General features: G+C 40.6%; 1 protein-coding gene across 4 annotated transcripts in view; it reads left to right on the plus strand.

Moving 5' to 3' along the window:
• Positions 1-26150, plus strand: part of ANO10 (anoctamin 10) — a 222535-nt gene that overhangs the window by 84980 nt on the left and 111405 nt on the right. The window contains exon 12 of one of the 4 annotated variants that reach the window (XM_034991210.1): positions 11162-11751. The exons of the other annotated variants lie outside the window; for them this stretch is intronic. Coding sequence (XP_034847101.1) covers positions 11162-11182 — 21 coding nt within the window. The 3' untranslated portion in view covers positions 11183-11751. Of the gene's footprint in view, positions 1-11161; positions 11752-26150 lie in introns of those variants that run through there. 4 annotated transcript variants of the gene reach the window in all.

Consider the following 26150-nt stretch of genomic DNA (forward strand, 5'->3'; position numbering starts at 1 on the left):
ACTTCTGTCTCCCAGTCAACAAATTCCCTTTCATGGGGGCAGCCAATGTGCTAGGATCCTTATATCTGCTTTCTGCGATACTTAATGTGCAGATAAACAAATATATGTGAGAATAATGATTTATGAGCAGAATTTAGTGAATTCATTTTACATCTAGTTGTTTACTACAGATAATGCTGTTGGAAATTTTTTTAAAAATTTATGTAAAATTTTTTTGTGTCCTATGTGAGATGACTTCTCCATGCTGTTGAGCTTTAGAATTGATGACTTGAGTGGTATTTTACAAGGCAGTTTTGACCTTTCAGGATAATAGAAGTCTTGCATTCTGAATATATGATGGGTTGAAAGATAATGAATGACTGGTGTGCTTGTAATTTTAGGTTTAGATCTGTTTCACCTACAGGTTAGGAAAAACAAAAGCTGCTTATTAATTAACAAATATTTTGTCCTGCTTGTCATCAAGGATAGTACCAAGATTGGGTTGGGGCCAAAGCGAAGGAGCAATCTATTTGTGTATTTGTCATAATTTTTTAATAAGAGTGAATTTCTTTAAAACTGCTTCTAAGGCCAAAGCTCATGCAGCTCTGGGAAGAGAATCCATTGTAGCAGTGTCGTTCAACAAAAATGCCCTGGATTAGGGAGTTTTTGAAGTTGCTTTTTAAAAAAATAAGCTTCATAAAATTTAAATAAATGTGAAATAGATATACTCTTTGACCCTGAGAGTCTACTCAACATAATTTATCCTCATGAGAGAAAATTTGGGATGGGGTAGTTGAGGCTGGGTGGACTTGTAGTTTTCAGCTCGTTTCTCACTCTCATCTAGTATTGCATTTCTCTTTCTCCCTAGCCCAACATATCCCTTGGCTTTCTTCTCCTTGCTGCTTCTCATTGTCATCCTCTGAAATGTATCACCGCCTCTTTTCTGCTGACAACCCCTACTTTAGGCTTCGTTCTTGTTGGAGTTTTCTCTGACTGCTTCCTTGAGGTCTGGGGCTGTGCTAGGAGTACCAGAGCTTTACTGAGCCGCTCCTGGGCTTGGCATAGAGGCCACAAAGGCAGAGAGAAAAGGGAACATCTGTCTGGTGTGGAACAGAACAACTAAATCCCTAATCAGAGAATAAGGTCTTTGGAGCAGGGCACGCATTTTATGTGAATTCTTGCTAGGACCGAAAAAGGAACTGAGCACACATAAACCTTACCCTATCACTGTGTCTTTGAATCCTTGGGTCGGTGATCCTTGGATGCTTTGGAGGGATTGTGTTGGTTGTTCTGTTTGTTTTACTCTCTCATGGGAAAAAGCATTAAAGTGAATTAAAATTAATTTGGTTTTGAATGACTATAAAGACATAGCATGAGGGATTTTGGAGGGTGATGGAACTGTTTAGTACTCTCAATATGGTGGTGGTCATGCAAATCTATATATTTGTTAAAATCCATGAAACTACACACAAAAATGTCAACTTTATTGTATGATATAAAATACAATTTAAAAACAAAATAACTTGAAGAATTTTGTGTATCCCTGCAAATAGTGATACATCTGTGAATGTCATTAATTAAGGAATCACTATTATACTGGATGAACTATTGTATGGCCCCATTATAAATATTGGGATTTCTAAGAACCTAGTCAGATTATTTCCCAGTCTATATCTACCTCTCCCACCATTTGCACACCTGCCTGTATTTTCATATTTAGTATAAAATCAGTTCTAAATTGAATGAGGATAGCAAGTCAAAGATAATAGCTGATGGTTTCATTTGTTTTTTTCTAAATTCTTAAGAAGAACTTTGAGCCACTTTGTATGGGAAGTTTAAGCAAAGGCAAGGCATTTGCAACCATGAAAGCATCAGTTACTATTGCCTCTTTATTTAGAGAGAGGAAATCCTCGTCCCTTTGACTATCAGACCTTTAGTCTCCTCTTTGCATTATTAATATTACTGTGGGAATTATTGAGACTTTAATCCAGGCTGCCTGTGATTCTGCTCTTCTCCTTGTTGGCAAGATAACAGTTGATGTCACACATGGGGCTGCCAGATGATTGATAGGGTACTAGTTGAGGAGTCTTGGTATCCATATCCACGGTGACTCTCAGTGATGAGGATCTCCATTTAGTGGGCAAAACATCACTGGATTTATGACAATACTGTCAGCTCTTTGATTATGGTTTTAATTACCACCTAAACCACAGAGGTGTGAGATCACACGTAGTAGAGTATTTTTATTTCAAGACCTGCTATTAGTATTTTTAAAGCAATTACAAAGCAGAAATATAATATGGTAACTTCATTTCATACATTAAAATATTAATGCAAGAAAAAACTCTGCCATAGACATCAGAAAGAAGATAATTTTTAAAGATTTAATTAATTAATTAATTTGAGGGAGAGAACTCGTGCCTGTGCGTGGGGGGAGGGGCAGAGAAGGAGGGAGACGGACAAGCAGACTCTGCACTGAGCAGAGCCCTATGTAGGGCTGGATCCCACAATCCTGAGATCAGGACCGGAGCTGAAATCAAGAGTCGGACGCTTAATGGACTGAGCCACCCAGGTGCCCCAGAAAGAAGATTTTTTTTTAAAGATTTTATTTATTTATTTGACAGAGAGAGTACAAGTAGGCAGAGTGGCAGGCAGAGGGAGAGGGAGAAGCATGCTCCCCACTGAGCAGGGAGCCCGACGTGGGGCTCAATCCCAGGACTCTGGGATTATGACCTGAGCCGAACGCAGACACTTAACCGACTGAGTCACCCAGGCACCCCGAAAGAAGATATTTTTATCTGAGTCATGAGAGGCCCTTATTTTACCTTCATTATTGTAAAAACAATTTGGGAAAACTAGAATAATCTACAAATCTAAGTTTAAAATGAAGTAGATCATGGTGAATTCTATGGGTAAGGAGTAAACCAGGATTTGTAATTTTAAAGAAGGTTAAAAATATTTCTCCAAAGTAAAATGGAGTTTGCTTTTAAAATATATGTTTTGTTTTGTTTTTTAAAGATTTTATTTATTTATTTGAGAGAGAGAGAATGAGAGAGAGCATGAGAGGGAGGAGGGTCAGAGGGAGAAGCAGACTCCCTGCCGAGCAGGGAGCCGGATGCGGGACTCGATCCCAGGACTCCAGGATCATGACCTGAGCCGAAGGCAGTCGTTTAACCAACTGAGCCACCCAGGCGCCCTTAATATATATGTTGATTCTTGAGAATCTATCATCTTGCTGTGTTCAAAATAGTTGAATATTACATAAACAGCATGTGACTGTAGTAAAAAGTGAGAGTACCTGTACTTGTGACCTTAGACTCTTCTTTCCTGGAGTTTATTAATAGTATTGCACATATAGTTTTTACTTAAGAGAATACTCAGATTTTCCTTTTTAGATACATACATGCCATTTAAGTTTGAGATTTTTTTCTGTGATCTGAAGACATAGGATCAGGCTTTTAAATGTTCTACGTGTGCTTGAGAAAAAAATAGACCCTTTATTATACTCATGTAATGTTATCAGTGTAATTAGTTATCATGTAATGTTTCTCTGGAAGCTCCACCGTAGTAAACATATTGTTTAGGTCTTCTAAATTATTACTTTTTGTCCACTCATCTTGATTTATGAGTGGTGTTTAAGTCTTCTATTAAATACTATGCTCCTATTACAAAGCATCTATTTAGTTTCTGGTTTATGAATATAATTGCTATGTTACTTGGTGCATAGAGATTTGTAACTGCTATATTTTCATTTTGAATTGTGACCTTTAACATTATAAAAATATTTCTTTGTCATTTTTAACGTCTTTTGACCTAAATTTTACTGTCTGATATTAGAAATATATCCCCTCCATTCTATTTTTCTGTTTTTCTCTAGTATACCCTTATTTTTAGCTTTCCTGAATCACTTTCATTGAGGTGTGTCTCTTGTCTATAGCATAAGATTTAGTTTTCTTCTGGAAGACAGTTTGAAATATTTTATTTTTAATTGATGTGTTAAGCCCATTTGCATTAATTGAGATGCCATTGTGTTTGGTCTCAACTTTGTTATTTTATGTTATATACTCTATGGTATTACGTTATATTTACTGTGTTTTTTCTCTATATGGTGTATACTCTCTTTTTTGGGGTGGTGTTTAGGAAGGTTTGTTTTCTACTTATATAATAGCTCCTGTAATGTCCTTAATTCTCTTTCCCTTTACTTAGATGTCTACTATTTGGTTTTTCAGGGTTTTTAAAAAATTTTTTAAAGCATTTTTTTAAAGATTTTATTTATTCATTTGAGACACAGAGATAGAGCGAGAGAGAGAGCATGAGCAGGGGGAGAGGCAGAGGGAGAGGGAGAAGCAGACTCCCCACTGAGCCAGGAGCCCAATGTGGGGGTCGATTCCAGGACCCTGAGATCATGACCTGAGCCAAAGGCAGACACTTAACATCTGAGCCACCCAGGCGCCCCCTGGTTTGTCAGTTTTAAAAAACATCCTTTGATTATGTGTTATCTGTTTGACAGTTCACTGATGTATTTTCCTTTCTCCTTTCTTCTCTCATTATTTCAGTTGTATTATTTCTATGTTGTCAAAATATTCAGGATTTGCATGTATCTGTTTTAGTCCTAGGAGGCAGTTAAATCTCTCTGGTGCTTGCCATCTGTCACTCTGCCAGAGTTTCTCTGGTTACTAGCCTTTTTTTTTTTTTTTTTTTTTCATGAAACTTGTTCTCTAGTACACTCTTTCTCCAACAATAATGGGCATATGAATCATTTGGACTTCTTGGGTAGCACCTAGATTCTCATCACTTACATACTCCCAGATGATGCCATTACTGTGCCAATAAACCCTACTTTGAGTAGCAAAAGATTTCTCAAGAAGAATTAAGTTCTTGAATGTTTAAGACTATTCTTCCATAGCATTAATATTTGAAGGACAACTTAGCTGTATAAAAAATATTTTGGTTCAGTTTTCTTAAAATTTCTTGAAAATGCTACTGCAATGTTGTCTTGGTTTACTGCTGTCAAACTTTGATGTCAGTCTGACTTTTCTCTTTTTATGAGTGACTCAGTCATTTTGCTTTGAGGCCCAGGGGTTATTGTTACTTTTTAAATTTATCTTTAAAATCTAATAGTTTTATAGGTAGGTATATGTCTCAGAGTTGACTGGACCAGACCACAGATACACAGTAGGCCCTTTCAAATGTAATTTTAGGTCTTCTTTTATTTCTGGAACATTTTCTTGAATTATAGTTTTAAATATTAATTGCGTTCTCTTGTTTTTTCTTCAAGGTCTTCAGTTGTATGTATGTTGGATCTTCTTTTTCTGTCTTCTGTATCAATCATTTTATTTCACTTTGACATCTCTTTTTTATTTTTGTCATCTTGGCTTTTCAGTCCTTTCTTTCATGTCCCTTATTTTCATTTCCATCTATTCTCCCTTGGCTGTTTTGTGGTTTAATCTTCATTTCTAATATAATTTTGTCTTTTTCTTCAATTCTTTGCTGGGTTGTCACTCTCATTTCACATCTTCCTGTTTGTTGGTTTGTTTGATATTTCTGTTCTGAGTTTTAAATTTCTTACTTGGAGGTTTTCTTTCACATTTGCAAATGCTTACTTAAATTTAATTCAGGTTTGAATCTTGAGTTAGAACTTTCATGACTTAATTCTAGGTTTAAATCTTGAGTTATAACTTTCATCTGGTTTCTGTTTTGTTTTATTGGTTTTTTGATCATTTTTTTTTTATTTTGTTGGTGAGCAAACCACAAAACTGAAACCCCTTGATTCTTAATGTCTGTTTTATTCTCCTAGTAACTCTTTACAGATGTTATTGCTATTTTTCTGTTCATTTTGAAATGAATGATTTTCCTGGACTAGCTTTAGTATTTCAAGTTGGCAAGGGTAAGATTTACTCAGTGATTTTCTTAGCTCCTTAGTTCATAGTGCTCCCTTCTTCTGGTATGGCAAAAATGCTGTATCTTTTTTTCCCTTTTTCTTTGGCTAAGCATTTTTTTTTTTTTTTTTTTTTTACTGAGGTATAATTGACATATAACATTATATTAGTTTCAGGTGTATAGCATAATGATTTGATGTTGTGTATATTATGAAATGATCACCACAATTAGTCCAGTTAATATCCAATACCATATAGTTACAAAAATTTTTTTCTCATGATGAGAACTTTGAGGATTTACTCTCTTAGCAGCTTTCAAATATTCAGTAAGTATTAACTATAATCACGGTGCTATATGTTACATCCCAGTGACTTATTTATTTTATAATTGAAGGTTTGTACCTTTTGATGTCCTCACCCATTTCACAGGGACACTGAAGTTGGTTCCATATCTCAGCTGTTGTAAGTAATGCTGGGTGCATATGTCTTTCCAAATTAGTGTTTTCCTTTTCTTCAAATGAAAGAACAGAAGTAGAATTGCTGAATCATATGGTAGTTCTATTTTTAATTTTTTGAGGAACCTCCATCCTGTTTTCCACAGTGGTTTCACCAATTAACATTCCCACCAACAGTGCACGAGGGTTCGCTTTTCTCTGCATCCTCGCCAACACTTGTCATTTCTTGTCTCTTTAATAGTAGTCATTCGAACTGGTGTGAGCTAACATCTCATTGTGGTTTTGATTTGCAAAAAAATACTATTTCTTTAATGATTACCTTCTTTGTGGTGAGAAGTGTGAGTATTGCTCTGGTTGTGCAGGACCATAATTTCTACATTTTACTTTCTTCTTTTCCATAATCACCAGCCTCCGTGAGATACTTGATCCTTCTGTGTAATTCTTCCCCCCAGAAATGTTGCCTTCCTAAGATTACAGTCTCTGGTTCTGTTCATTTTCAAGCTCTGTCCTTTTGATTTTCCAGGAACTTCTGATCCACCTATCCCAGACTTCTTTTCATTCATTACTCACCATGGAAATTTCTTTTCCTGTGGATGATTTTATTTGTTGTCCAACATTCCTCGAACTCTGTTTCCCTCTCTCCTTTTTTTTTTTTTTTCCTAAGTTTCTGACTTGACTCCCCACATAGATACGAGTTCTAGAGCTGGTGCTACTGGATTGGGTGTTGATTTCCCTATTTTCATGTAACTTGAAGCTGATGGCATTCCCTATCTCCTAGTTATGTTGTAGTCATGAATAATGGATACCTTCATTTGTTCTCCTTGTTGATCTGTTTTGTTGTGTTTGAGGATACATTGAGAGATTTGGAGTTAGGTAACTCCATTAACCTATAAAAACCCAGAATTCTGTAATAGTATTTTTATGTCTAGAAAAAGATGAGTTTATTTTGGTATTTTCAGGCAGTTTTAATATATGATACTTATTTATGAACTAAAGAAGAATACTTCATCTTCTGTTTAGCTTATACCATATTTTTTATTACTTGGATTATCATTATACTTATTCTAATTTATACCTAGTTCACTACAAAATTCATTCTTGTCAACATAATAGTAAACCTCTAATATCTATAAGGGGCATGCTGGACATGTTGTAATATTTTCATTGGATAAGAGGCATTTTGAAATTCAGTTTTTATAAATACATAACCATTGACCAAAATGTGAAAACTTTTCCCAGAAACTCGTTATACGTAAATCTGTGATTTAAGTCCTTTGTAACTTTGTCCCCACGTCAGCAAAGAGCAGCATAGTGTGTGTGTGTGTGTGATACCAGTTGTATTGCCAGTACGTACCAGCTGAAGTCAATCAAGTTTGAAATTATTTTAGACCCGAGAGAATTTGAAGGGACCTCTACTATTACTTCTTAAAGCAGGGCTGAAATAAGGACATAGGTGCTATATTTTGTAATATCTATAAGATATTTTAAGTGACCATTAAAAATATTTTAGCAAACTTGTTATTAAAGCGTCACCTACACAGAGATACTGGTTATGGGTGTCAAGCTCAATGAAGTTTCAAGAAGTGAACATATCCATAAGACATTGCCCATTGTCCCAGAAGCCCCTTCTTGCCCTTCCAGTCAGTGTCAACCAAAAGTAACCATTTTCCTGACTTCTGTTGCCTCTTTTTAAAGTTTACATAGATTGTATTGTACACTATGCTCTCGGAATATATTTTTTCAGTGATCTCAGTCTGTTGAAATTTTTTCCCAACTGTGGTGCTTTTTAAACAGTTTTTTTCTCTGAGGTGTTAACTAATCATTTAGTATCGCTGTGTCGATGTGCACGCTGACAGTGGGCTGCAGTACTACACAGACGCACTGTTTCCGGCATTATGAAATGATCATGAATACTACATCTCTGAGTCCAGTGAGGAGATTCTCAAGACGATGGCTAATTAGAGAGATTAATAAAATATGGATATATTTAAAGATGTGGTGACAGAACAGGACAGTTAGTATGTTGCTAATTCTGAAAGTGAGTCTAAAATGAGAAACATAATTCTGCGGTCCATATGCTAGTCATACCCCTGACTAAAGACATAAGTTGGCAGCCTTTTTTAAGCTTCCTCATTTTCATCATTTGATTGGTTTTCATTCCCTCAATGTGCTGATTTCAGTGACTTTTTTACTTAATACTTTCTAAGTATATTATGTGATTATGCTGGAGTACATTGAATGTTGTCATTTGAAAATGGATGTGATCGCTCTGTTGCAAAACAAACAAACAGATCCAGAGCAGAGAGACGATGCTGGCACGTTATTGTGGCAGCAGATCCTTGGATTTGGTGGGATTGCTCCCCAGAAAACCTGAGGTTTGAAGTGACCAGTCTCCATTAGATTCCTCATAAATTGCTAGCATTTTGATACTGAAAACAGAAGAAGACTCTGCCGTGGAGAGGAGCAAATTTGGAAACTGGGCCTCTGCTGGTCCTAACTGCATCAGCCTCCCCCCACCCCCCATCCCCATTACTCAGGTTTATTTTAGAAATTAAGAAAAGGAGCAAAGAGAGACAAAAAAAACCCCCATGCACGTTCACCTAACAGATACTTGGGGACTGACTGTACCTTGTTCTGGGTCCTGAGCAAAAGCAGGCTTCATCCCTAGCCTCTTGGAGCTTCATCTAGTGTGGACACAGAGCACCAACTCGTCACACAGAGAGAGAGAAAATGGCTGGAGTGTATGGAAGAACTCAGCCTCCTCAGGAGTCAGAGAGGAGGTATTTTTGAGGAGTGACCATTGTCATGGATCCTGGAGTGAGGGGCTAGGGACAGGACACTTTGGGCAGGGAGGAAGGTGGTCCTGCTGAAGGAACGTGGAGTCTCTGGGGCAATTCTCTCCTTGGAAGCCTTCAGGCTCTCCGCCGTTTTCAGGATTGAAATCCAGACTGAGTTTTGCAGTCCATTTGTGAAATCATGCAGCTCTTCCCCACTGTCCTCCTTCCCACACTTTAATAATACCCAGCTTCTTGATGCTTCTCCAAAGGACTGAGCTCTTGCTTGCTTGCTTGGTAATTTAGGTGTACCGCTTCCTCTGCTGAGAACCCTTGTCAGGCATATTTAGCTTGAATTGCTAATTTGCAATTTGGTTTGCCTAAAGTGTACGTGGTGCAGTGAACGTGAGTCATTCTTTTTGATCTTTGAGCATCTGAGCCCCCTTTTGTGTCCACAGAATCTCTGACCTTGTAAGGCAGAGTCCACCCCACCCCTCAGCACCCCAGAAGCAGGCACTGCCAGGTGCTCCCTCCCTAGCCTCCCTTGCTTCTGGGGCATGGACATGGGCACATGATCTATATTCCGGCCACCATAACCTTGCCGCTGCAAACTTTGAACTGGCAGCTAGTGGTCCCAGCAAGGTGGTGCTGTGCAGAACCTACTCTGGTGAGAGATGCTGTGGCAGGGGCTTTGTCAGGAGTGTTAGCTCTCTGTCTTGCGGCTGTGGCCCTGGCATCCTTACGAGATAAACTCTGTGCTTCCTGGCTGGGTGACTGCTAAGCCTGGTTCTTTAGACCTTTTAGAGGGTGTGCGAACAGCCTGATTTCCTCTTAACAAACCCCTTCTTTGTCCAGGTAAAACAGAATTGGTCTTGGTAGCTTGCAAAGAAGAACGCTGCTTGACTCAAGGAGATCCTAGCATCAGTACTTTCAAGGGCAGAGGGAAGAATGTAATTATCCATGTAACTGCAGTGACATACCCCTAAGGCATAAGAATTGTGTAAGGGCTCTTAGCTTGCACATAAGTGAGTAGTCACAATACTCATCAAGAGGAGCTTATGCTATGAATCGAGTCACAAAGCTTTCCTGAGAAAGGAACACCAAAACATTGCTATGATAGTAAAGATGGTAAAAATGTGGGTGTAGTAATAGCTGTGGGCCTTTTATTACATTTTCTGTTGTTGGTAAAATATAAACAACAAAATTTGCCCTTTGACCCCTTTAAGTGTACAGTTCAGTGAGATTAATTGCATTCACTGTGTCGCACAGCCGTCACCATTAAGCATGAACTCCCCAGACCCCTCTCACCCAATCCCTCCTAACCTCTATTTTCTGTCTCTGAAGTTGCCTATTCTAGATATTTCATATAAGTGATTCATAGAATTGTTTGTCCTTTTGCGTCTGGCCTCCTTCACTTACCATAGTGTTTTTAAGGTTCATCCATGTTATAGCATGTGTCAGAACTTCGTTTCTTTTTATAAATCTGAATGATATTGCATTGTATGGATAGACCACGTTTTGTTTATCCATTTATATGTTGATGGACATTTGGTTGTTTCCACCATTTGGCTATTTTAATATCATTGTAAATAATGCTACAGTGAACATTGGCATTCAGGATCGTGGGACTTAATTTGTTTATCCATCTAAGTCAGTGGGGGGAAGAACAGTCTTTTCAACAAATAGTGCTGGGACAACTGAATATCCACATGGAAAAGAATGAAGTTTGACTCGCCACACCATGTACAAAAATCAACTCAAGATGGATCAGTGACCTAAATGTAAGACCTGAGTTCGAGGTGGGTGCAAGGGAGGGACATGCAGTTTGGCGAGAGGGAGGGTTTTATGGACCAGGCCTGGAACGTCATTTCTATTCATGTTCTGCTGTCTATGGAAATCATCCACAGCCATTGGGAGATCATGTGGCCACTGGAAGCCTGGGGAAACGTGTTCCAGCTCTGTGGCCAAAAGAAAGAAAAAATTTATTTAGGTGAATAGCTGGCATCTTTGCTACAAGGAGGTTGCCATTGGTTATTCTGGGCCTTTGCAGTTCTGAAATTCTTTTCTTTACTAGCTCTTCCTTGTTGAGTCCTGAGAACTGTGAAGAAGTGGACATAGAAAAAAGAGGAAAGTTCAGCCAGCAAAGTTTTTCACAGCAATCCTGTTTGCAGAAAATATATTCTGTGGTCTTGTAAACCTACCTGTTTGCCAAGGCATGATATGATGCTGGCTTGAAACCATGATGATCTCCACTCATTTCTGGCCTGTTTCCATAAGTGCTGAAAAGATAATCATTGTCCTCAATTGTGCTAACGAAGCTACATGAAGCTTTTGAAGATGAATGAACACTTCTTCATACGAAACAAACAAACCAGGAGTGGCTCAGAGTGAAAGCCAAATGTGTGCATTAGATTGCATGCATCAAAGATCCTCTGGAATGGCCATCAGAAAGTTGGACATCTCTTCATTGGGAATAGAGGGTCCACACCTCAGTGGCAGGATCGTGGGACTTAATTTGCTTATCCATCTAAGTCAGAGTCCTTCGAGGGCATCTGTTTCGTGAGTTTGGTGTATGTACTGTCAATTGAAGAAGAAGTCATACTCCAGCTTTGAACTTGTAATCTAATTATAATGCGCTGTGTGGATATGATTGCAGAGACTGAAGGAAGAGCAAAAGAGAAACAGAATACAAGAGGCATTATAAACAAGGCACAGTGCTATTCATTTTTAAGAATCTGCATTCTGCAAGTGTCTTGAGGGATCTTGGCTTAGATATATGATAGAATCCTGAGCTTCTCTGTTATTTCCCTCACCCCATAGCATATGTCTGGTTTCATGTGTTTAATATTCATGCCTTTATTTTGAGTTTTATGCCTAAGCTAAATGTTGCATTTAAAAAAAAAAAACTGTCACAGAAAGACTATAAACTAGTACTGGTTGAAGCGTGGTCTGCAGACTGCTGTTAGTCCACAAAGTGTTTGATACTGGTCGGCAGTGAGATTAGCACGGAAGCAGGGCGTGTTTTGAAATGTCTAAGGCAGTTTGACATTGCTGTGACATTTAAGCATGTGGTCAGTGGTCTCGTGTTGTTGAACCAAGGTATAGACCAAGCAGAGTAGTGTGTGACTTGCGTGTTGTGCAAGCTCATTTTAGTCACCTGTGGTATGTATTAGTCTGCTTTGATTGCATAACAAAATACCATAGACTGGGTGGCTGTTGAAACAACAGAAAGTAGTTCTCACAGTTCTGGAGGCTGGAGGTTCAAGACCAGGGTGTCAGCAGGGAAGATTCCATTCGGAGGCCTCTTCCCTTGACTTGTAGGTGGCCGCCATCTTGCTGTGTGCTCATATGACCTCTTCTTCATGTACATTCAGAGGAAGGGGGAGAGAGAGCTCTTTGGGAGCTCTTCTTATAAGGACATTAGTCCTGTCACATCAGGGCCCCACCCTTATGGCCTCATTTAATCCTAATTATGCCTTGGTCAACCCTGTCTCCCAAGTTATAGCCACAGTGGGGGTTAGGGCCTCAACATATGAATTTGGGTAATACACAGTTCCATTCACAGTAGGTCCACAGGTAGGTCCATAATGGACTAGGAATTTAAAACATTGGCCCTTCACCACAGATAGTTTGAGAAGCTGTGCTGTAGACATAAATGGGGCTAATTAACTTAATTACGAGTAAATATTACTAATATCGAAGCAGGAAACAATTTGCTATAGGTTTTTAACGTTTGAATATTTTTGAAGTTTATGTATCTTGATTTTCAATAAAATTGTTTGTGTGAAATGTTGACCCTTTGGACGAGATTAGATTAAAGACTAGAAAAGATGTATTGGGTGGTTAATTCCTAAAGAGGCCTGGGCTTAAGCTAGATGTAATTACTGTATGGTTGCTGCTCTTTAGAGTAGCTGTCTTGTCTGTGCAGCGGACTCATAAATCTGTGTCTCCGTCTGCTGGCTCTGCCTTTCTAGCTGCCTGAGGACACCTCCCCATGGCCATTCTGTAGCACCCCACCTCAGCCACTCAGAAGAGAGCACAGCATCCTCCCAGCGATCCCACTCTTGTGCTTCCTCCTTTCTCTGGTTTTCTATCACAACACATGGGATCACTGTCTTCATGGTAACTCACTTTGAAACCATGGACTATGTTTGCTTTCCTCTTTGCCTTTAGAGATTTCTTTTTTCTCCCACCTGCTGATTCTGCCACTAGAATGCCTCCTCCAGCCTCCTTCCTGAGGTGCCGTCCACCTTGCTCCAGGGCCCCTCTTGTCATGCCTCGTTGGAATATTTCAGTGGGCTCCTTACTGTTCTCCTTGACTTCGGTTTCTTCCTCTACCATCCAATATTTGTAACACACAGTTCTAGCCATCTTGCTTGTGATCTGAAAAGCCTTTGGTTATTCCCCTTTTCATAAGATAAAGTCCATCATCCTTAGCAAGGGACTTAAGATCCTCTGTGATCTGCCTCTTAGCTGTCTCACCTCCCCTCCCCCGCCCTCCCCCGCTCCTTTCACCGGCCCTGGCACAGCGCGGTGTCTGTGTCTGCCTGGAGTTTCCTTAGTCCTCGAATTTTCGCCCATCCAACTGCTACTATCAGAGGACCCCCTGTCCTTCAGGGACCAGTTCAGACATCACCTTTCCCTGGTGTCCCCATTTAGGATTAATGATTAATTACTGTGCTTCCATAACGTGTTCTGGTGTCATACCGTGTTCCCGTGTATTCTCTCTCCTCTGACTAGTGTTGGCATGGTAGACTTTTTTTTTAAACATCCTTCTCCTAACCTATTTGTGTCTATATATTTTAAGGATTTTTTTAGGCAGCATATGATTAGGTCTTACTGGTTTTTTTTAAAAATTCTTTATTTAAATTCAATTTAGTTAACATATAGTGTAGTATTAGTTTCAGAGGTAGAGTTTAGTGATTCATCAGTTGCATAGAACACCCAGTGCTCATTCCATCAAGTGCCCTCCTTAAAGCCCATCACCCAGTTACCCCATCCCCACACCAACCTCCTCTCCAGCAACCCTCTCCTCTGCTTGTTTCCTAGCATTCAGGAAAAATAAAATAGGTCTTACTGTTTTATCCAGTTTGACAATCTCTGCCTTTTCTTTGGGGTTTTGTGGCATTTATATTTAACCTGGTTATTGGTGTGGTTAGATTTAAGTTACCTCTTGCTCTTTGTCCCCTTTTCTGCCATCTAATGGATTCCTAGAAGTTTGTGTGGATGTGTGTGACTCCACCATCAGGGGCTCCCGCCCCCCCCCCCCCCCCCCCCCCCCCCGCCCCCCAGCTCACAGCCTGGGTCATCCTTTAAGGACAGCACAGTTGGAGCTTGTGACCCCTGAGTTTATGTGACAAGGCTATGTGCTGCTCGACAGTTTGGCCCTTGTACCAGGGACCTCTGCAGGCACAGATTTAACCTCACAATGAAGAGCCCCTCTACTGTGCGAGTGCTTTCTGAGCTCCAGAGAAGCTGACAGCAGGCCTGTTCTTACGGGACTGCACACATGGGCCACTCTGATCCTCTCTGGAATCAGGGCCCATTCAGGGCACACATCCTAAAACTGAAAGTGGGGTGCCAAGGTGGCAGTGCAGAAATGAAGGGCAATGACAGTAGCACACATGAACCAACCCGGGCACATATCCTCTGCCTGACTGTGTATTCACAGTCCTGATTTACATGTGAAGAAAGATGCTTAAGTTTATTTTACAAAAGATTATTTTCAGGCAGAGATAGAGATTGAATGTTAGACAGACATTAATTTAATATGGAAAAGCTTATGCAGACTCCACTCTCAGCTAAATAGAATTGGAAATGTCATTCTAGAACTAGGACCTTATTAAAACATTTTTCTGAGATTTTGCAGATACTGTCAAGTCAATAAATTGATATATGTACTATATTTTGTAAATTTTAAAAAAATCTAATTTGTGTTACTAGAGCAGCAGTAAAAAAGCCAAATAACTATAATGTATAAATAAGTTATGTTGGAAATATAATAACACTCACTTTTTTGTGCATATTGCACTCCATCATTTTATTGCCATTTTTTTTGCATTAACTGTCTTTGTATCACTTAAAGCTATAGTCTCTAAAAAATGAAATAATTAAAGTGATCATGAAATTTTGAACATTGCTTATAAAAATTCACTAATTGGTCACATTAATCAAGCTATACTATTTTTGTTCATAAGAATTTTAATTAAACCGTGAAATGGGATAACCATTAGGTAGTTAATTCTTGTCACCTTGAGAACAGTACCAAAACTAAATGTGATTATGTCATACTTAACATACTATTATTTAAAAAGATAATTTTTTCTCCAGTGTAGCTGGAAATATAAATAGTGTGCAGAATGTAAACTCGAGCTGACTTAGTAGGATTATTGGGGAGTTTTATGTAAATCTGGTGGGTTTAAACCATCAATTGAATCAACTATATAAGCTTGCTCCCTTGTACAGTGACATATTCAGTTAGGTCCTAAAGACTTGGGAGAAGGTGCTTAATCAGACCACGGCAAAAATCACTTTATGATTTTTTTCATTGACATTTTTATTGAGATAATCGTAGGTTCACATGCTTGTAAGAAATAATGCACAGAGATCCCGTGTACCTTTTCCCCAGTTTCCTGCAATGGTAACATTTTATAAAACTGTAGAGCCATGTCATAAATCCCGATATTGACATTTATACAATCCACTGATCTTGGTCACATTTCCCCAGTTTTACTTGTGCTAGTGTGTGTGTGTGTGTGTGTAGGTGTGTGTTTGTTCTATATAATTTTATCACATGTGTAGGTTTGTGAGTTCACCATCATAGTCAGGATACAGATCAGCTCACCACCACAAGGATTCCTCTAGTCTTTTAATAACCCCACCTACCTCTGCCCCCTCCACCCCCACCCTCTGCATCTCTTACCCCTGGCAACCCCCAACTCTTCTCCATTTACAAAATTTTGTCTTTTAAAAAATGTCACATGAATGGGATGCCTGGGTGGCTCAGTCAGTTAAAGGTCTGACTCTTGCTTTTGGCTCAGGTCATGATCTCAGGGTCCTGGGATTGAGCCCTATGTTGGGCTCTGTGCTCAGTGGGGAGTCCTGCTTGAGGATTCCCTCTCCTTCTTCCTCTGCCCTACCCACTGCTCACATACATGCGTGCTCTCTCTCTCCCTAAAATAAATAAATAAATCTTTTTTAAAAATGTTACTTGAGGGCGCCTGGGTGGCTCAGATGGTTAAGCGACTGCCTTCGGCTCAGGTCATGATCCTGGAGTCCCGGGATCGAGTCCCACGTCGGGCTCCCTGCTCAGCAGGGAGTCTGCCTCTCTCTCTGACCCTCCCCCCCTCATGCTCTCTGTCTCATTCTCTCTCTCAAATAAATAAATAAAATCTTTAAAAAAAAAATGTTACATAAATAAGTCATGCAGTATATATATATCCTTTTAAGATTGGCCTTTTTTCGGGGCGCCTGGGTGGCTCAGTCGTTAAGCGTCTGCCTTCAGCTCAGGTCATGATCCCGGGGTCCTGGGATCGAGCCCCGCATCGGGCTCCCTGCTCCGCAGGAAACCTGCTTCTCCCTCTCCCATTCCCCCTGCTTGTATTCCCTCTCTCACTGTCAAATAAATAAATAAAATCTTTAAAAAAAAAAAAAAGATTGGCCTTTTTTCCCTCAGCCCAGTTCCCTGGAGATTAATCCAAGTTATTGTTTGTATTCGTAGCTTGTTCCTTTTTATTGTTGAGTAGTATTCTGTGCTGTGAATGTACCACAGTTTGTTGAACCATTCAGCAATTGAAAAACATCTTGGCTGATCCCAGTTTGGAGGCTTGAACATTTTTGAACAGGTTTTGTGTGAACTAAAGTTTTCATTTCTCTGGATAAATGTCCAAGAGTAACATCTATTTGTGTGTTTAGTTTTATAAGAAATGACCAAACTGTTTTGCAGGGTGCCTGCACCATTTTACATTCCCACCAGCAATGGATGAGTGAACCAGTTTCCGCATTCTTGCCAGAATGGTGGTGTCACTAATCTTTATTTTAGCCATTCTGATGGGTTTGTATTAATATCTTCTTGTGATTTTAATTTGCCTTTTTCTTATGGGTAATGATATTGGGCATCTTTTTAGGTGCCTATTTGTCATCTGTATTTCCTCTTCAGTAAAATGTCCATTATTGTCTTTTGCCCATTTTCTTTTTTTTTTTTAAGATTTTATCCATTTATTAGAGAGGGGAGAGAGAGAGAGAAATGAGAGAGAGAGAGAGAGAGAGAACACGAGCAGGGGAAGGGGCAGAGGGAGAAGCAGGCTCCCCGCTGAGCAGGAAGCCTGATGTGGGACTCAATCCCAGAACCCTGAGATCATGACCTGAGCCGAAGGCAGACGCTTAACCCACTGAGCCAGTCAGGCACCCCTGCCCATTTTCTAACTTGATTTTTCTTTTTAGACAGTGAGTTTTTAAAATTCTTCATGTAATCTAGGTAGTAGTCCTTTGTTGGATATGTGGTTTGCAAATACTTTCCCCCAGTCTGTAGCTTCATATAGCTTTTACAGAACAGAAATTTTTGGTTTGGATGAGGTCCTCTTCATGACTTTTAAAAGCTTGGTCTTTTTTTAAAAAGATAGGGAGAAGTATCTTCAATAGAATTAGAACATTTTTCAAATTAATTTTACTCCTTTTTTATTCGCTTCCTACTTTCCCCCACTTTTGCTCTCTGTTTAGCCTCATAAACTTTTTCTTTTTTAAAAAACTTTTTCTTGATTGTAAAAAATACTGTAAATTATTCAAACCATAATTTATTTCAAATATTCTTAAATAAGTACATTTATACTTTTCTCCTACACTTTACAGACATCTAGAACATTTCCTCTTTATTTGACCACATTATTTGTAAGCATTTGTTGGGATTGTTTATTTATTCACATGCTAACTGTAGGATCTTACCTTTCTTTTCAAAACCAGACCCATGTGCTGGTAGCACTTCATTTTTATCACAGTTAATAGTGACAGAGTGGCTCCCTAGAGCCTATAAAGAACATCCCTAAGTTTAAGATTCATTGTCTCTACTTATTTAAAGGCTCCCACCATTGTGGGGATCTAGAGACATGCCTTTCCTTTTTTTTTTTTTTTTTTTAAGATTTTATTTATTTCAGAGGGAGAGAAAGAGAACACACACAAGCATGAGCAGGGGGTGGGGCAGAGGGAGAAACAGACTCCCTGCCGAGCAGGGAGCCCGATCTGGGGCTCAGTCCCAGGACCCTGAGATCATGACCTGAGCCCAAGGCAGATGCTTAACCAGCTGAGCCACGAGGCGCCCTGAGACATGCCCTTCCAGAGTGGTCCAGTCACTCAGTCACCAGTGACTCTTCTGCACTATAGCTACCATCAGAAGTTTGGGATGTTTTCTTTTTCTTTGTCTTTTTGTGAAGGGTTGGCCTTCGCAGCGAGGACCTCTAGGCAGTGCTGGCTGGTGGAGTACCGATCTTCCAGGGGCTAGCAGCAGCTGGGGTCGTGGGAGGAGGGGTGCCTCACACACTTGACCTCTCTGCTTGCGGTGCTGGTTGAGGGAGCAGCCGTGAGCAAGGAGCATGCCCCAGTTCCACGTGAGTCCTGACATGTGGTAGCTCCTGAGCCTTGCTGAACACCTGTTCTTCCTTCCTGTGAAGAGCATAGAGCTCCCACTCTGTCTTTCTCAAAAGGCATATCAGGATAATTCTCACTTTTTCCCCCTAGCTTATCTGGACTCTGGCTAGAGAATAAGGCACTGGTGACTTTCCTGGCTGCTAGGGATACAGAGAGAAATGTGTTTATCAACTCTTAGGTAAAAAGTATCAATGTCAAATCTATTAGCAAATAAAGCACTGAAGTACTTTTTTTTTTATGAAACTAGATGAGTTCTAGAGTCTTCCAGTAAATAGGAATTATAACTCATTCAGTTAATTCAATAAAGATTTGTTAGCACATACTCCGTGCCAGACACTTTTCTTGGCAATGATGATACAGCGGCAAGCAAAAAGAAGAAAAACCTCTGCCCTCATGTAGTATATATTCGAGGGGAGAAGGTAGATAATGAGTAAGATAAGTAAATGTTTAGTATGTATAAGTGGTAAGTGCTAAGGGGAAAAATACGGTGAGGAAGGGAGGTGGGTAGTGTCCTGGTGGGGTGGTGAGAAGGCTTTCCAGGGAGAGTGACACTGAGTCAGGACCTAGAGTCAGCCCCTGCGGTGGGCCTGGGCCCGGGGTGTTCAAGAAGAGGGAGGAGGCTCACGGCACCGCACTGGAGTGAGCAAGGGAAAGGGGAGATGAGTCCGACATACAAGAGGGGGAATGGGAAGGCCGCTCGCTACGGGCTTTTTGGGGCATGGGCATGGGATGTGGGAGTCACTGGAGGTTCTGAGCAGAGGAGGGTGGTCGAAAGTACATGGTAGTGGGGCCACTCTGGCTGCTGTGGTGACACACACTGGAGGGGATGGGGCAGAAAGAGCAGCTGAGAGGCCACAGCAGTGATCTGGGACAGTGGTGGCAGTGTCCTCCACCAGGCCAGTAAGTTGGGTTGGGTTGGGGTTGGGTTCTGCGTATATTCTCAAGGCAGAATCAGAAGGATTTGATAATAGGTTGCAGGTAGGATGGGACAAAAGCGGGCCATCAAGGATGATGGAGCCATTATTTCTGAGATAAGGATATCATAAATGAGTTGTGGCAAGTAAGGTCTACTAGATAATAGTGTAAGAGCATTAGATCTTCTTAAGAAGTTGATGATTAGCAAGCATACACAAAGTGTAATAAAGTATGCTCATTTTCTTTTTTTTTTTAAGGTTTTATTTATTTGACCGAGAGAAAGACAGCCAGAGAGGGAACACAAGCAGGGGGAGTGGGAGAGGGAGAAGCAGGCTTCACGCAGAGCAGGGAGCCTGATGCGGGGCTCCGATCCCAGGACCCTGGGATCATGACCTGAGCCGAAGGCAGACGCTTAACGACTGAGCCACCCAGGCGCCCCAAATATGCTCATTTTCAATTGTAGTTTTACAGGAACACTATATCTTAAACATATTCATCATAAAAATTTTTGGATGGAATTTTTTTTTAATTATTTACATCTTAAAATCTTTACCTTTTTTAGCTCTTCCTGAGAGACAAGGTACACCTATCTGTGCTGCACATTGAAATGTAAAATTCATTTGTTCTGCAAGTTCTTTTATCCCTTATTTTGCATACTCATAATATCCTGACCCTCTGGGGGAAGAAGAAAGGTATGACCTCTGCCCTGAGGCACCATACTATTTTGTTAAATGTAAATCAAAGATGTGAAAACTGCAGAATAGTGACCAGATTGAAACAAAGTCCACTGGCTGACAGCTTTGGCTTCTTGACATACTCCTCTGGAATATCTGTCACAAAATAACAGTGTTTTAGTTCTACGATCTGAAAGATGGCATGAAAAGAGCATGTGAAGATGTTGTGATACCTCACCCTGATGAGTAAGAAAGCCAGTCTGAGGTTTTGAAGAACACCTCAGATAAAGGGTTTTGACGTAGCATAATTTGGGGCTTCACTGGAACCTGGGTAAAGCCCTCGGGATGATGACATCTTATGAAAACCACATGCCCTTCAGTCAGTCCACGAGTGAAATCTGTCAAGGGAATCAAGCCTGGAGGCAGTCCCTAGGCTCAGCAGGGAAAATGCTCTTATAATTAAAGAAACTTTAATTTGAATCTGATTTCCCCATAGCAAAAGCAGTGTGAGAGAGAATTTTATTCTGACCAGGGATCCAATGTTCAACATTTTGTAGAAATTACCAGGCACATTGGATTTAACTGTATTTATTTTCAACTATACATGGCGTGCTAGTCAGAATACAACTTAGACAGTATTAAGAAATGCAATTTGCAGTCATGGAATTGTATTTACGCTGACACCATCTCCTGTACCAGAAAGCTGCTTTTGTTTTCCTTTATCCTCAGTTTTACTAGAGCAGATCAGAGAAACTGCTGTTGTACTTGAGAATTCAGAAGAATTTCATCGGATTTTCAAACCATCTTTGAAAGAGACTTTGGACTAGGTAATTTTTTGAGAAACTGACTCAAGAATGATGTTCTGAAAAGACTGTCTCCTGTAAACGAAGTGAGCCAACCTTTTAAATACCTCCCTTCGAAATGGCAGAAAAAATAGACCATCACAGCCATAGCGCTAATCACTGAGGTAGCAATTACGCGTCCCATCTGCTTCATAATTGTTATTTACACTTCTTAGTGGAGGTGTAGTTCATGCTTTTTGTTTGGTTCCTCTGCCTTTGGCCTTTTCGTTTGTTTGTATTGATTGTGCTCACCTGGAGCTCCCAGCACTTTATTGCACCATGATGTAGCAAGACCCAGAGCTTCAGTGCAAACCGTACTCGGGGTTGCTACGCAGTAAAAAAATTCCTTCCTTCTCAGCTGTGACACCGCCTCACTAGAGTGCAGTGTTTAGTAGGATGCATTACTGGGCAGCATTGAAAAATTCAGTCAGAGCAGCCTCAGGGGCCTGCAGAGTTCAGCTGGGATTGGCCTCGAGTCTGTTAGAAACTAGTCCTTTTTAATTTCTTCAGAGACGATTGTGTAGCCACCTGAGAAAATGAACTCTTTTTTTTCATATTTTTATTTAAGTTGTAGGTAGTTATTATACAGTGTACTATTGGTTTCCGGAGTAGAATTTAGTGCCTCATCAGTTGCATACAACACCCAGTGCTTATCACCACAAGTGCCCTCCTGAATGCCCATCACTCAGTGGCCCCGTCCACCCCCCCCAGCAACCCTGTTTGAACTTTTTTAATGTTGTGGTCGCAGCTCATTTCCCTTGGCCTAATGCCAGTCTTTTTTCCCCAGTCTCCCTGCATCACGTGGCCTAGCTCAGTCTGTCCCCATCCCATCACTCCCTGCTGCTTACATTGACCTTGAAGGGGCAGAGAAACTTGTTGTGTGACTTGGGAGCCATCACATTTGATCTCTGGGCTTACCCCTCTCCTCATCTACTGGGATGAAATTTGTGGTGCACTATTTGTAGGATGTGGATTTCCCCACAGGAAAAGGACTGGATGATACAAAAAAATAAAAATAAATGATCAAAAAAAAAAAAAAGTAGAAACTTCCTCTAGTATCTGAGGGTATTTAAACCACTAGAGGGAGCTCACATTGTTCTGATTTCTAAACTGTAATGTTTTAACAGCTCGATTTTATTGGCTGTAGAAAAGGTTACCATCCACCAATGATTTACGCATGCATAGTTTCAGTGATCTCCATCTGTTTGCTTTTAAGTTGGAAATGGGAGACCACCAGGTCCAGACCATTGTCTACATGGGTGATCTTGTACTCCATGTCACAGAACGTGGTGTGAGCCAAGTGATTGAGCAAGGACCTTGCTATGGCTCCAGAGTCCCAGACTTCCCCCCACCCCGCCGCTTCACTTCCCCTCTCACCCCCTTCCTCCCAATAACCCCTGCCGGTTTAGTCCCATTCAGCAGAATGTCAGTCATGTTATGCTGGGCTCTGGGCAGTTGTGAATAATACAGCTGTCCTTCTTATTCAGGTAAGACTCTCAGGCTCATGAGCACCCAGGTAGCGTGTGTTATGGCCACTTTCCACCTTTCTTCCCTTGGCCTCCGCCTGGGGGACTGTGTCCCAGTGATTTCTCCGGTCCCTTCACCCCTTCAGATTCTCCAGGTTTCCTGTCTTTCCATTAATTGAGTTCTCTTAGTGTTTTATTGTCTGCGGGTGGCCTTGTGCATAGAAAGGATTACTCAAAATTACTTGCTTTTTAATATACAGGTAATTAAAACTGTGAATATGAAAAAACAGTGTTTCTTATGCTCAACTTATAAAGCTTTGTTTTATTTGTAAATCTAGTAAATTTTACATGAAAATCACAATCGCTTTCATGTATATTCTGAATATTCAGTAAACTTATAAACAAACATATTAGGATTCCTTAAACTATTAACTGCCACACAAAATTAGTTAATTAAATTAAACTTTATTTGCAGACTTTATCTGACTCAAACACGTCAAGCTTGGCAAAGCACAAGCGAACTTCTCTGAGCAATAAGCAACTCAGATCAAATACATCTAACTCATAAAAGTAGGTTAGAGTCTTAAGCATTTCAAACATGTTAAAAGAAAGCACAAAATAGCTCAATGACTTTTAGAAAATGTTGTTGTGACCTTATGATAGGATGTATCCAAAGTTGTTTATATTCACTTCTTCACCCCAGGGCTCCCCATCCACCCAGAGGGGACAGAATTAGTCTCAGACCCACACAGAGCTGAGGTTAGGGACTTGACAAGGCTGGGCCAAGGCAAGGACTGGGACTGTTTCCAGTATTTCTACCAATGCCACAGTTTATTGAGCCCATTTGATAGGAATGGCTTTATAGTAGTAAGGCTTTTTAAAAAAAACATTCGGAACTTATGATAGCCTGGATATGACTGATTTTGTTACTGAGAAATTTGGGTTAATTCAGTTCTTTACCCACCACCCTCCCCAGTCTTCCTGCAGACCTTTTACAGGATGCTTCCCCTTTTATTGGTTTCTTTGGCCACCATTCTAGACTGACCTATGAGAAGTCAAGTAGACTGGAAGCTTATCCGGCCTTTGTAAACCTTCATAGATTACCCCAGCCCAATGTAGAATGCATACATGGATAAAGCTAAAATATATATTGGGATCATTTCTGTAATGGGTGTATTTGCGTGTGTGTGTGTGTGCATGCACATGCGTGCACCTGTGCACACACACATCTTAACTAATGCATCTTTTCAGGGTTTAAAAGACAAATCCTGTCCTCAGGTTACATTCAAGGGTGATTTTACTACCAGTATCTGTAGAGTTATAGTCTAGGATGAAAGCTTAATACATCACACCACCGCATTTCACTGATTCTAAGGGCACGTTGTCTCACTTGGACACCTCTGAAGGTAACTGCATTTTATAGCGGCTGCCATGTTATCATTGGCATTGCCAGTGCTTGGGCAAATGGAATGTTTCTCCTGGTAGCATGATTCGGCAACTGCAGCTCCTCCTAGTTTCAGCCAAGAAGCTGTTAAGCACTCTTTGAAAAAGGGAGAATGAGCCCTGGGTGGTGCAGAAAACCTCTCACTGACTCCTTCTGATAAGATCAGGTAAGGAGCAGCATTGAAACTTGCAAGTGGGTGTCAGCTGCTTGGAGGGGTGGCCTGGGTGCATGGCGAAGCACTCCTTTTACCGCTGCTGCATCCCCTACACTGTTGGGCTGCCCTCAGAGGCTCTCTACTGAAACCCTGAGCACACTTGACTCTGAGACGAGGCTTGACTCCGAAGTGTTGGACTTGGAATGTGGGGGCAGAAAATGAGTATGTTAACTGGTATTGTGCTTTGTTTTCTTATATGTAGCCTAAGAGTGATGATTTTAAAAATCTTTCTGAAGGAGTTTTTTAGAAGCCCCATCAAACTGGGATCCTAGGTGATGAGAACACACCGTGTAAGATTGGGTGCAATGAGGTAACAGCAGGAAGTGGGTTTTTGCCTCCTGTTTCTCACCTCTTCCTCTCCCAACACCCCATTCTTTTGCACCGCTGCTGACTCTAGCTTCTGCCCCTTGCCAATGCCCCCTTCCTCTGGTCAGTGGCCTTCCCGTCTGTCTGCTGAAACCCTACACTTCCTCTGCCAAACCCTCCTTGGTAAATGCTTCCCCATCTAGAGCATTTCTTTATATTCAGGGTCCTTCTGTGGAGGTATAGAACTTGAGCCACACTTGACTATCTGTTACTATGGAGATGTTTTGTGTTTGCTTCACGCCTGGATTCCACACCTTTAATAGACTGTAAGTTCCTTGTGATAGGGTCTGTGTCTACTGTGTTCCTGTCATGTTACCCATAATGCCAGCATTGCCATGTACTCACTTAATAAATACTTGTTGGTTTTAGCTGGGCTCTAAATTTTACTAGACGTCTGAAATATAAAAACTTTTTTTTTAAGTCTTTTATTTATTTATTTTTGAGAGAGAAAGAGGGTGCGGGGGAGGAGTAGAGGGTGAAGGATAGAGAGAATGTTAAGATCAACACGGGGCTCGCTCTCACAACCCTGAGATCACGACCTGAACTGAAATCAAGGGTCAGACACTTAACTGACTGAGCCACCCAGGGGCCCCAGAAATATAGAAACATTTTGAGAAAAACAGGGGCAAATGCTTCAAATGGTCCCTCTCCAGTGATTTCTCTTCATGAGCTCTGGGACTCTGGTGAAGAAGGCTGCAGGTGATCCCCTAATTTTGCCTAGGATGTGATTTTTTGCTTCTTGCTCAGTATTTACCACCACCTTAAGTTACTCAGGTCTAGGAGCACACTCCAACGCCCCAACCACCACGGCCTCAAGACTGTTGCATTGCAAAACCGTTTGATGGTGAGAACACAGACATGCCCAGTAGCCTCCCAGGAAGTGGGAGGGACAAACAGCCCCGTGCTCCACCTGCCCACAGCCAGACAGCAAGCCCCATCAGTCCTTGGGGCCTTATCCTGCTGCACGTACGCCCCTCCCAGCACAGAACAAGGATTCAGTACTTCATGCCTTAGAAAAAATATATGAGTAGAGCAATTCTATGTTACTTCATTCTTTAAAATAATTACCACATTGTTAATGACTTGATTCACAGCTGAGAATTTATTCTGATAGGGACAAAATAAGTGAGTCATTCCATATAAGAAGTACAGAGATGAAGCAACAAAATTGGAAATTAAACATCAACATTAAGATATGTACCATGAATGTCACTTTAGGGTTGTCTAATTTCATGTTTAGATTAGCTCAATTTGTATTGCTGTTTTCCTTCTCTCTTTGAATATATCATAAAAGCAATATCAAAAATACTATATTTGAGGGGGGCCTGGGTGGCTCAGTCAATCAAGTGTCCAACTCTTGATTTCAGCTCAGGTCTTGATCTCAGGGTCATGAGTTCAAGCCTTTGTGTTGGACTCCACGCTGGGCATGCAGCCTACTTAAAAAAAATAGATAGGAAGATAGATAGATAGATAGATAGATAGATAGATAGATAGATAGATAGA

This window comes from Mirounga leonina, unplaced genomic scaffold (genome assembly GCF_011800145.1).
Source record: "Mirounga leonina isolate KUSES-001 unplaced genomic scaffold, KU_Mleo_1.0 Mir_115, whole genome shotgun sequence".
Taxonomy (NCBI): Eukaryota; Metazoa; Chordata; class Mammalia; order Carnivora; family Phocidae; genus Mirounga; species Mirounga leonina.